We start from the raw sequence: 13,541 nt of genomic DNA, 5'->3' as shown, positions 1-13,541 counted from the left end.
AATAGTTTATTACCTTAAATGGATCATGTCAAGATCTGGGTCTCTCAGGCAGACCCTGATATTTTTATTGTATCTGAAACCTGGTTAACTGATAAAACCCTTGATTCTGAGGTTGCTATGGATGGTTACAATGTGTTTAGGACTCAATGCCACAGAGCAGCAGCAGTAGTAGCAGGGGTGTGAGAAGAAGGGGTTAAAGAGCTGCAGACTCATTCCTTGACACATCACTCGCAAAGGCATTGCAAATGATTGAAGACATATCTCTGGAGAACGTCATGCACCAAGTCACCAGCCTGTCCCAGAGGTAAATAAAAATTATTTCAGACTTTATACTCTGATCCCCTCCCTCTCTTCTGTTGTCCTTTTTCCTCCTCTCCTCACCATACACACTGCTCTCCAGAGACTCCAAATTTCATACCTCTTCTCATCCTCTCCACAGGGTCCTGGCACCTATTGCTGATTTCAGGATGAACTCTCGCCAAAACTCCGGGAGGAATTCGATCACCAACTCAATGAGTTTGTGCATGACTTCAAGAAGAGGACATGGACCAAATGACTGGGACCACAGTGAAATGAACAACTTGTTCTGTTATTGTGCAGACATCTCAGGAGTCAGACACTAGACACTTTAATTTTATTCCATAGACACTTTTGTTATCTACATGTCTGTTCATAACAGACACTGTTTTACTATTGTTCCAAAATATTTATATTCAGAAGCATTTGTAACTACACTGACACATTTTATTCCATAGACGCTTGTTTACAAGTCTGTTCTCGGCAATTGCTTTTGTATTGTGGTTTACTTTCAGAATCAAGAATAAAGGTTTATTAATGTGCTGAAAAAGCTCTGTTGGCATATATTTGAGGTGTTTCAATGCATTCTGTATGACAACAGAGCTGACAATGTACAGAAGAGCTGTGTGATACATACTTACAGGTTTTCTTCTCCTTGTGTTGTAGATCAATCTAATCTACATTACTGCACACTGAGACGTCCCAGAATCAGGTTTCATTTTATTAACAAGAGTCTGTGCGTCCAAGAATCCTCATCCTTGCAGCCATGATGCCGAATGCATTCTCTGACTCTCTGACAATGAGAGTGGTGGTAGTTCCAGGTAAGCCCAGGTTTATTGACATGGAAAGCTGTGAATAAGAGGTAACAAGAATATATGCCACATATATATTTGGTAAACAAAAAAAACACCATACCATTTTCCAGGAACCATATTCCAAAAGCCTTGATAAAATGGCACTTCTGGTATAGAGGTGCACACATGTACAGTATGCAGTAACAGGGGAAATTAGAAACAGACAGAGTGAAATTGATTCCAACATTCTATTATCAACATACCTGCATAAGGGTGCATGAGGTTCTCATGTAGGGGGAAAGCTGCATTTCCCATACTTGAGTAAAAGAAAATGACTCAAGTAAAACTGAAAGTCACCCAGTAAAATACTACTTGAGAAAAGTATAAAAGTATTTGGTTTTAAATATACTTAAGTATCAAAAGTAAAAGTATAAATCATTTTAATTCCTTATATTAAGCAAACCAGACGACACAATTTTCTTGTTTTTTTTCATTTACGGATAGCCAGAGGCTACATAATTTACAAACGAAGCATTTGTGTTTATTGAGTCTGCCAGATCACAGGCAGTAGGGATGACCAGGGATGTTCTCTTGATAAGTGTGTGAATTACACAATTTTCCTGTCCTGCTAAGCATTCAAAATGTAACAAGTACTTTTGGGTGTCAAGGAAAATGTAAGGAGTAAAAAGTACATTATTTTCTTTAGGAATGTAGTGGAGTAAAAGTAAAAGTTGTCAAAAATATAAATAGTACAGATACCCCAAAAAACTACTTAATTAGTACTTTTTTTTTTTTTTGTAAATAATTTTTATCCCATTTTCTCCCCAATTTTCGTGGTATCCAATCGCTAGTAATTACTATCTTGTCTCATCGCTACAACTCCCGTACGGGCTCGGGAGAGACGAAGGTCGAAAGCCATGCGTCCTCCGAAGCACAACCCAACCAAGCCGCACTGCTTCTTAACACAGCGCGCCTCCAACCCGGAAGCCAGCCGCACCAATGTGTCGGAGGAAACACCGTGTACCTGGCCCCCTTGGTTAGCGCGCACTGCGCCACAGGAGTCGCTGGAGCGCGATGAGACAAGGATATCCCTACCGGCCAAACCCTCCCTAACCCGGACGACACTATGCCAATTGTGCGTAGCCCCACGGACCTCCCGGTCGCGGCCGGCTGCGACAGAGCCTGGGCGCGAACCCAGAGACTCTGGTGGCGCAGTTAGCACTGCGATGCAGTGCCCTAGACCACTGCGCCACCTAGACCACTGCGCCACCTATATTAGTACTTTCAAGTATTTTTACTTAAGTACTTTACACCACTGCGTACAGAAGGAGGCTAATTCGTTTATTTTCGATCAGAATATTTTGTATAAAGTTAAGCATTATATTGTTTGATTATAGGAGTAACTCTGGTAAGCCTGAAACAGACTTCTCGTCTCAAGTTCAACTGTCGGAGTCAGTTGGAGGGCCAGGGTGCACTGTCTTCATGTCATAGGCCTGCAGTAACTAAAGCTTAATAATAGCCACACCAAACCTTCACAAACATTTCTAAACTTTATCAGGGTAATATCAAAAGTAAGTCAAGCCATTGTTTATAGGGAAACTAAGAGCAGAAGAGTGAAAATAAACCAGGGAAAAAACGCACTACCCACCTCTGTGCCCAATAAATAAAACACACAACCCTCCCCACTCACTGCTTCTCTGTCCAACAGGCGAAGAGAGAGAGAGAGACATTTGATTGACCTAGTAGGCATTGACTGACATTACTTTGATATTGGAAGGATTAATGCATTAAATGTAGCCATAAATATAATTCTAATGAATAATTATAAAATTGCTGTTGTGATCATTCATTAGGCCTACTCCATGATGACAAACATTTAACAATATAACATTAAATAACCAGTAGCCATTTTCCCTCCTCTCTCTAATATCACACAAAGCGTATCATCCACTAGACATGGATAGACTATGTAGGTCATTTCGCCCTTTAGAGCAGTTGGCTACGTAAACCTTGTATATTTCGTCCGAAGCGCGTGCCGCGCAACCATCAGCAGAAGGCTCATTGGCTGTCGCGACAATATAAAGTTCCGCAGTGTCATATCTCATCAATACCACTAGCAGCAAGCTTCAGTGCAGGAGGAGAGCATCACGGCGCAACGCACTGATAACTAACAGAGGATTTACAAAGGAGTTGTTTTTGTTTCACATATACATTTATTGTATTCATCAAGAAAATATTTTTCACAATGAAGGAAAGGAGACTTACCCAGCCTATGGTGGCGAGATGTAAACTGGTGTTGGTTGGGGATGTTCAATGCGGGAAAACCGCAATGTTGCAAGTCCTGGCCAAGGATTCCTATCCTGAGGTATGCGATTTCTACCGGGCACATTTGATTGGATTACAGTCAAAAACTAAAGGTATAGGCCTACTGGAATAGTCAACATACATAGGCTATAAAGAGGTGATAATTATATGATAATAACAAAGAGAATGTGTCAAGTTTATATTTTCACTAATAACTGCATTGCTAGATTGTGTTAGATTTATGATAGAGTTTTAAGACATAGATTATTTATTGCTTAATTCTTATATGATACTTTATCCCAAGATAAGTATTAACTTCCTAACTGTATAATTGATAGGAAACAATTATTTCCTATTTCTTAAAATATTAAAATACCTCTTAAAATTATTTGGATTATTTTTCTGTTAACATGGAGTTGGCATTTGTTTTGAAATGATCAGATGCCTTATTTGGTCAGACAGACAGTAGGCAGTGGCACAGTAGCCACAAACTGGGATGATCATTATATGTAAAACTAACACAATTTACACTGTATGTAAATGTAGGATTGAGGATTACAAGGGTCACCATTTCACAGGTTGACTGTATTCTAATTTCTAAATCCTACATTTACATAGTGTAATTCCCATTAGTAGTACTAATGAACCCATTCCTTTCTGCATCCACAGACATATGTTCCAACAGTATTTGAGAACTACACAGCATGTCTGGAGCTGGAGGACCAGCGCGTAGAGCTCAGTCTCTGGGACACGTCAGGTGAGCATTACACTCTGCACTCTCCCTGCATACATCCAACATACCCTTACAGTAGCACTTTACTTAAAGCATTACTTAAGGTATTTAAGCATGTATAAGCCTTTATAATGTATTATAAAAAGGGATATAATGTGTCATGTCTCTCTATACAAGGTGCTCTACCTGCAGATATAGTGGAGGGGTTTATCATGCGTGAAATGTTCCTCCAACTTGTTCTCAGGCCGCTACCTTGAAATTCCTTTCTCTTGAACAAGAGAGAGTCCAAAAGCATTCCATTTTAATGTGTCTTTACATTCAAGTTCTCAGAGGAATTGTACTGCAAAACCTGACTTACATTTCCTTGCCCACCCGCTCTGAAAACAATGCAATCTGTAAACAACAGTAGATTTATTGGCTAATTTCTCACTGTCTTATTAAGCATCATAGTGTATACTGTATTGTTGTAATTATTTCCCTTTAAGACAGCGATCTGTTGATCCTCTAACACAGCACCATTGTGTTGCTACTTATCACAGGTAGTGCTGTGGTAGGCTACTGAGCTTTGAGAAGTTAGAGTGGAGGAAGGGCTTTTTCCCAGACAGCGTTGACACAACATTTTAAAGCAAATGACCATTTGTGTGCACGTTCTCTGTTTCTGTCTCCTCTCCCTTTGATTTATGTTTACATCGATTAATCAGGAAACATACTGTAGATATATCCCTCTCTCCACCTACCCCTTTACTAGAGGAATGTAATAAGTTGTCGGCTCTACATCATATTTGACACACAAAATACACACACACACACACACACACACACACACACACACACACACACACACACACACACACACACACACACACACACACACACACACACACACACACACACACACACACACACACACACACACACACACACACACACACACACACACACAACCTACTGACACGGTGGTACCCTTCAACATCTTGAAATTATGTAAACAGAACCAATAGATCAATAGAACACAACCAGTTCATTGTGGTTGTGATGCTATCATTACAGAACATCTAGCCTGGGGCTTTCTGATTGGGCTGGAAGGAGTTCAGTTGTGCCAGTTGACCTCCAGAGGGGTGGTTTCATTGGCCAGGGGGTTGCCTCCGCATGAGCGGGGGTGTGTTTGTGTGTGTGTGTGTGTGTGTGTGTGTGTTTCAGAGAGCAGAAGGCACATATAAAAAGGAGTGAACTATATTGCCGACATCTCATCACAGCCTCATAGTGTATTCAGGCCAAAAATCATTATGTAACAGAAAACACAACATTTCTTTTTGTTGCTTTGTCTGTTTACCTTCAACAGAAATGGACCAATCTGGACTCTACCCCACATTTACATTTTCACACCTCGTTTTAACCTCTCCCCAGCTCTTTCCACCTTTCTTTTTTTCACTGTTTCATGCCATCAAAAGTGCCTCTATAGTCTAAACACTGAGATCTCTATCTGTGGTTAAAAATGTAATCTGTTGTTGGTGTGGTGAGAGGACGGACATCCTGTCAGCATCTGATTTTAGCACAGAGAACTTCCTGTACAACAGAGGGGACCAGACATATCGCTGTGATGTTAAGTAAGCACTAATTTCATGTAAACATTAACATACGTTATGCTTTGGTGTGTAGGCATGCATGCACACACATACGCACACCAGTGGAGGCTCCTCAGAGGAGGAAGGGGAATTTCAGAAAAATGTAAAGTGAAACATAAAAAAAGTTTGCCTTTTTAGATAAAACTGTACAAAATATATTAATGTCACCAAATAATTAATTAAAACACATTGTTTTGCAATGAAGGTCTATAGTTGCCTCAACAGCACTCACTGGGGTAGCACCATGGTGCAGCCAGAGGACAACTAGTTTCCGTCCTCTTCTGGGTACATTGACTAGGAGGCTCATGGTTCTCACCCCCTTCCATAGACTTTCACAATAATTAAAACAACTTCCGGAGAACATCCTCCAACCTATCAGAGCTCTTGCAGCATGAACTGACATGTTGTCCACCCAATCAAAGGATCAGATAATTAATCTAGTACAGAAAGCATAAGCTACAGCTAGCTAGCACTGCAGTGCATAAAATGTGGTGAGTAGTTGACTCAAAGAGAGAGAAAGACAATGGTTTAACAGTTTTGAACAAATTAATTTTCTTTAAAAAATGAAGGAGAAGCAAGAGAGAGAGAGCAAGCTATATTTTTTGTATTTTTTTCCCTTTCACTTACTTTGCTAACGAATGCAGCTAGCTAGTTTAACCTACTCAAACACCCGGCTCAAACAGAGAGCGATGCTACATTAGCTAGCTGGCTATGGCTATCCAACACTGGAACTCTTCCAATTCAAGGTAAGCTTTTGGTTTTGTTAATTTATTGCCACCGGGGCCCGCCGGTCTAACTGCTAAACTGCTTGCTGTACACTGTACTACACGATTGTAGAGGGTTTACTAACGTGTTACTTCTAGTAGCTATGTTGACTATGACGTTAGCTAATATGGTGACGATGATGTAGGCTGTGTGTAGGGATTAGCGGTTATGGTATGAATATTTGGCTTGGAAAGGTTTTTTCGCCTGGTCACAGACAGCTATTGTGTTGTGCAATGAATTCCACAAGTGAAGGGAAAAGGTGATAGGAGGACAACGTATATGCGAGAACTAATTATACAACTAGCAAAGTGAGCATGCTGTTTGTATGTGGCTGCTATGAAAGTGAACTTTGTTTGCAGGGGATTAGGGGTGTGGTCATTCCGCCGATTTTGTTGAAAAATGTTTCTTAAACGGAAGCAAATGGAACGAAACAGAGATAAACATACCTTAGATGGTCGAATAGAAACTCTCGTTTGCAACTGTTGGACTAATGATTACACCCCAGATCAGCTAGATGCAGGCAAGAGTGTGCAATGCACTATTGGGTGTGTCACTGTCTGTCACCTTGATTACTAACATTTTTCTCTTGACCTGTGCACCTACGTTGTAAACTTTCATTCATAGGCTAGGTGGTAGCAACCTCATGATGGGTATAGGGGAAATTTGAGTATCATGTAGTAGCCTAAACCTATCGATCTTACTGTAACAATGTGCGCTGAGAGTCGGGAAGCAAGTTCAGGGAGTGATTGTTTTAATAAATAAACGCAACATAATACAAAACAAGAAACACGAACAACGCACAGACATGACACTGAAACAGAAACAATAACGCCTGGGGAAGGAACCAAAGGAAGTGACATAAATAGGAAAGGTAATCAGGGAAGTGATGGAGTCCAGGTGAGTTTGATGACGCAGGTGCGCATAACGATAGTGACAGGTGTGCGCCTTAATGAGCAGCCTGGTGACCTAGAGGTCAGAGAGGGAGCACACGTGACAGTTACATTGAACTGGGTGAATGGAATATGAATGACAGTCATCCAATGTGCTGTAATAGAAATAAGGCCATGCTCATAAATGTTTTTGCGTCCTCCCTCATCTTAAACGGCAGCGACTGCCACTGATGCACACACACACATGCACACACACATGCACACACACATGCACACACAACCAGATTAAGGTTTTCTAAGCAATAGTCTTCAATTTATAACATGAGAAGCATTGACTTTTTAGTTTAGGTGTCATTGTTATGCATCACATAGAACACACCCTAAACACATAAATCAATGATTCTCCCCTGATACAGAGATCTTTGTTACATCGCTCTGATTTAAAGTGGGATTTCTGCACAAACAAGAGTTCAATATAAACTGTTTACGAAACACAGCGGTGTGACTGGGATAGAGTTGTGTACTGTGTCTCTCTCTTACTCTTTCTGTATGTCTGTGTTTGTGTATGTTTGTCTGTTTGTGTGTTAATGGGATTTATTGGAGAAATCTTCTACTAAGTGGGAAGGCGCAGGGCTTTAGTGAAGTGATTTACTGTAGATCTGAGTGTGAGGGAGGAAGAACATTTGAGTGTACAGTGTACAGTGTGTGTGTGTGGGGGGGAGGGGTATAATAGAGTATTGGATTCAAGCATTGTTGACCAAGGCTTTTACCGTAGTTACCAGGGGGAGTGAATGGTGTCCTGTGCTGCAACAAATCATTCTTAATGGAACTAATGGAGTTTCTTATTCACTTGGTACTACGCTCTCCGTAGCCGATGTGAGTAAGACCTTTAAACAGGTTAACATTTATAAGGCCGCAGGGCTAGACGAATTACGAGGACGCTAACTCAGATCATGCGCTGACCAGCTGGCAAGTTTCTTCACTGGCATTTTCAACCTCTCTCTGACCCAGTCTTTAATACCTACATGTTTCAAGCAAACCACCATACTTCCTGTGCCCAAGAATGCCAAGGTAACCTGTCTAAATTACTATCGGCCCATAGCACTCACATCTGTAGCCATGAAATTCTTTGAAAGACTGGTCATGGTTCACATCAACACCATCATCCCAGACACCCTGGACCCATTCCAATTCGCATACCACTCCAACCAATCCACAGATGATGCAATCTCTATTGCACTCCACACTGGCCTTTCCCACTTGGACAAAAGGAACACCTATGTGAGAATGTTGTTCATTGACTACAGCTCAGAGTTCAACACCATAGTGCCCTCCAAGCTCATCACTAAGCTAAGGTCCCTGGGACTGAACACATCCCTCTGCAGCTGGATCCTGGACTTCATGACGGGCCACCCCAGGTGGTGAGGGTAGGCAACAACACATCTGCCACGCTGACCCTCAACACTAAGGATCTATCATGGTCCAAACACACCAACACAGCTGTGAAGGGGGACAACATTGCCTCTTCCTCTTCAGGAGGCTGAAAAGATTTGGGCCCACAGATCCTCAAAAGGTTATACAGCTGCACCATCGAGAGCATCTTGACTAGCTGAATCATCGCTTGGTATGGAAACTGCTTGGAAAACCGACTGCAAGGTGCTACAGAGGGTAGTGCGTACGGGGCCGAGCTCCCTGCCATCAAGGACTTGTATAATAGGCGGTGTCAAAGGAAGGCCCAAAAAATTGTCAAAGACTCCAGCCATCCAAGCCACAGACTGCTCTCTCTGCTACCACACGACAAGCGGTACCAATGCATCAAGTCTGGAATCAACAGGACCCTGAACAGCTTCTGTCCCCAAGTCATAAGACTTTTTAACAAAACTCCTAAAAAGATAATCAAATGGCTACCCGGACTAATTGACCCTTTTTTGCACTGACTATATGCACAAACACTGGACTCTACCCAGACACTCACACATACTTGACACCCCAACACACACACTTTCACTCTCACCACATACGCTGCTGCTGCTGTCTATTATCTAATCCTCTTGCCTAGTCACTTTACCTCTATCTATAAGTACACTACACAGCTACCCCAATTATTTTGGACATCGGTACTGGTACTCCTTGTATATAGCCATTATTTTTACTTGTTAAATGTATTTGTTTTTCACTGTGTATTTACGAAGCATGTGACAAATAAAATGTGATTTGATGTACTGTCCTATTGAAAGCTGTAACGGCAGATTTCCTCCTCTTCGTCTGAAGAGGAGGTGTAGGGATCGGACCAAGACGCAGAGTGGAAAGTGTCCATAATTTATTATAAAATAAACTGAACACTACAATGAAACAAATTAACAAATAGAATCCAACCGAAAACAGTCCCGTGTGGCACGAATACTAACACGAAAGACAAACACCCACAAACACACACGTGAACCCCGGCTGCCTAAGTATGATTCTCAATCAGGGACAACGATTGACAGCTGCCTCTGATTGAGAATCATACCAGGCCGAACACACAAAACCCCAACATAGAAAACAACACATAGACAACCCACCCAACTCATGCCCTGACCATACTAAATAAATACAAAACAAGAGAAAACAGGTCAGGAACGTGACATAACCCCCCCCTCAAGGTGCGAACTCCGGGCGCACCACCTAAAACTCTAGGGGAGGGTCTGGGTGGGCGTCTGTCCGCGGTGGCAGCTCTGGCGCGGGACGTGGACCCCACCTTAACAATGTCTTTGTCCGCCTCCTTACTCGCCCCCGTGGCCTCCTCCTAACAACCACCCTCCATGTCAATCCCACTATACCAAAGGGCAGCACCGGACTGAGGGGCAGCACCGGACTGAGGGGCAGCACCGGACTGAGGGGCAGCACCGGACTGAGGGGCAGATCCTGGCTGGCTGGCTCTGGCGGATCCTGGCTAGCTGGCTCCGGCGGATCCTGGCTGGCTGGCTCCGGCGGATCCTGGCTGGACAGTTCTGGCTGGTCCTGGCTGGCGGGCTCTGGCGGATCCTGGCTGGCGGGCTCTGGCGGATCCTGGCTGGCCGGCTCTAGCGGATCCTGGCTGGCCGGCTCTGGCTGGTCCTGGCTGGACGGCTCTGGCTGGTCCTGGCTGGACGGCTCTGGCTGGTCCTGGCTGGACGGCTCTGGCTGGTCCTGGCTGGACGGCTCTGGCTGGTCCTGGCTGGACGGCTCTGGCTGGTCCTGGCTGGACGGCTCTGGCGGATCCTGGCTGGACGGCTCTGGCGGATCCTGGCTGGCCGGCTCTGGCGGATCCTGGCTGGCTGGCTCTGGCGGATCCTGGCTGCTCCTGGCTGGCTGACGGCACTGGCTGCTCCTGTCTGGCGGACGGCACTGGCTGCTCCTGTCTGGCGGACGGCACTGGCTGCTCCTGTCTGGCGGACGGCACTGGCTGCTCCTGTCTGGCGGACGGCTCTGGCTGCTCCTGTCTGGCGGACGGCTCTGGCTGCTCAACACAGACGGGCAGCTCTGACGGCTCGGGACAGACGGGCAGCTCTGACGGCTCGGGACAGACGGGCAGCTCTGACGGCTCGGGACAGACGGGCAGCTCTGACGGCTCGGGACAGACGGGCAGCTCTGACAGCGCTGGGCAGGCAGGCAGTTCAGACTCTGGCTGCGCTGTAGAGGAGGAAGGCTCTGACAGCGCTGGACAGGTGGGAGCAACTGGAGAGAGAAAACGGAGAGACAGCCTGGTGCGGGGGGCTGCCACCGGAGGACTGGTACGTGGAGGTGGCACCAGAATTACCGGACCGTGAAGGAGGACACGCGCTCTTGAGCACCGAGCCTGCCCAACCTTACCAGGTTGAATGGTCCCCGTAGCCCTGCCAGTGCGGCGAGGTGGAATAGCCCGCACTGGGCTATGCTGGCGAACCGGGGACACCATTTGTAAGGCTGGTGCCATGTACGCCGGCCTGAGGAGACGCACTGGAGGCCAGATGCGTTGGGCCGGCTTCATGACACCCGGCTCGATGCCCAACCTAGCCCTACCAGTGCGGCGAGGTGGAATAGCCCGCACTGGGCTAAGCACGCGTACTGGGGACACCGTGCGCTCCACCGCATAACACGGTGTCTGACCAGTACGACGCCCTCTCACTCCACGGTAAGCACGGGGAGTTGGCTCAGGTCTCCTACCCGGCTTTGCCACACTCCGCGTGTGCCCCCCCCCCAAGAAATTTTTGGGTCTGACTCTCGGGCTCCCAACCGCGTCGCCGCGCTGCCTCCTCATACCAGCGCCTCTCTGCCTTCGCTGCCTCCAACTCTGCCTTGGGACGGCGATATTCCCCTGGCTGAGCCCAGGGTCCTTTGCCTTCCAGGATCTCTTCCCAAGTCCAGGAGTCCTGGGTTTTTGGCCGCTGCTGCTGCTGCTGTTGCTGCCCTTTTCAACTCCGCTTGGTCCTTTGGTGGTGGGTGTTTCTGTAACGGCAGATTTCCTCCTCTTCGTCTGAAGAGGAGGTGTAGGGATCGGACCAAGACGCAGAGTGGAAAGTGTCCATAATTTATTATAAAATAAACTGAACACTACAATGAAACAAATTAACCAATAGAATCCAACCGAAAACAGTCCCGTGTGGCACGAATACTAACACGAAAGACAAACACCCACAAACACACACGTGAACCCCGGCTGCCTAAGTATGATTCTCAATCAGGGACAACGATTGACAGCTGCCTCTGATTGAGAATCATACCAGGCCGAACACACAAAACCCCAACATAGAAAACAACACATAGACAACCCACCCAACTCACGCCCTGACCATACTAAATAAATACAAAACAAGAGAAAACAGGTCAGGAACGTGACAAAAGCCCTGTGACTGACCCCAGCCGATCTGTTTGACCCTATAGGCTCTCCGTACTATGATAACGTCCGACCCCTGTGCTACAGCGACTCAGACGCTGTGCTCCTCTGTTACGACATCAGCCGACCAGACTCAATTGATGGTGCACTGAAAAAGGTAAGGCCATTGTCATTGTGATCATCATTGCTGTTGTCAATTTCTTCTTCCTCCTCATCTTTGCCATCATCACAATCATCATGCACTTTACATCTGTGGTGATGATAAATTATAACAACCTCATGACAGCCATATGTCCATTTCGTTGCAGTGGAAGACAGAGATCCTGGATTTCTGCCCCAGCACACGCATCCTCCTGATAGGCTGTAAAACAGACCTGCGCACAGACGTGTGTACGCTCATGGAGCTGTCCAATCAGAAGCAGACACCCATCTCACATGAGCAGGTGAGTCTTACATATTGCTCTCTCTCTCTCTTTCTCTCTCTCTCTCTCTCTCTCTCTGTCTCTCTTTCTCTCTCTCTCTTTCGCTCTCATATACATATACAATCTCTCTCTTTCTCTCTCTTTGGTGTCTCGCTTCCTCCGTCTCACTCCTGTTCTTTCCCCTTCTTGTTGCAGGGTTCCTCCATGGCCAAGCAGCTAGGTGCGGAGGCCTACTTGGAGTGTTCGGCCTTCACCTCAGAGAAGAGCATCCACAGTGTGTTCCGTACTTCAGCCCTGGCCTGCATCAGCAAGCTACAGCCCTCCACCAAGACCAGCCCTGCCCGACGCCTCTCCAAGAGACTCCTTTTCCTGCCCAGCAAGTCTGACCTCCTCTCCTCCACCTTCGGCAAGGACAAGGCCAAGGGCTGCTCCATCATGTGAGGGAGGGGGAAGAACCCAGACTGGGGTGGCCAGAGATGCACTCCATTGAACAGTCCAGCGGGCAAAAGGGGGTGCAAGGTGGTAGAGGGGCAAGGGAATCGGAAGTAAGGGGGAGGGAAGGGGTTTCTTTAGAACCCCTCTGGCCTCCCCCAATGTCCTCCCCAGTCCCCACCCCCACTGACGCCCCACTTTTTAAAAAACATGGTTTACTCTGTATAGGATATACTGGTCCTCTTCATGATCACCCCCCCCCCCCACAAACACACACACACACACACGCACACAGACCCATACACAACTCGGGGCGGCAGGTAGCCGAATCCCTGAGCTGACAAGGTAAAAATCTGCAAGGCAGTTAACCCCCTGTTCCTCGGGCGCTGAAGAAGTGGATGTCGATTATGGCAGCCCCCCACACCTCTCTGATTCAGAGACT

General features: G+C 45.9%; 1 protein-coding gene across 1 annotated transcript; it reads left to right on the top strand.

Annotated features, from left to right (window-relative positions):
- Positions 1–3,336: 3,336 nt before the first annotated feature.
- Positions 3,337–13,108, top strand: LOC120060755 (rho-related GTP-binding protein Rho6-like). The gene is made up of 5 exons (XM_039010165.1): positions 3,337–3,456; positions 4,065–4,152; positions 12,293–12,402; positions 12,554–12,688; positions 12,863–13,108. Exons 1-5 carry the CDS (start codon positions 3,337–3,339, stop codon positions 13,106–13,108), a joined length of 699 nt encoding a protein of 232 aa, XP_038866093.1.
- The last annotated feature ends 433 nt before the right edge of the window (positions 13,109–13,541 follow it).

The sequence above is a fragment of the Salvelinus namaycush genome, chromosome 16 (genome assembly GCF_016432855.1).
Source record: "Salvelinus namaycush isolate Seneca chromosome 16, SaNama_1.0, whole genome shotgun sequence".
Classification (NCBI taxonomy): Eukaryota; Metazoa; Chordata; class Actinopteri; order Salmoniformes; family Salmonidae; genus Salvelinus; species Salvelinus namaycush.
Note: the sequence above shows the minus strand (reverse complement) of the source record. Positions and strands in the feature narration are given on the sequence as shown.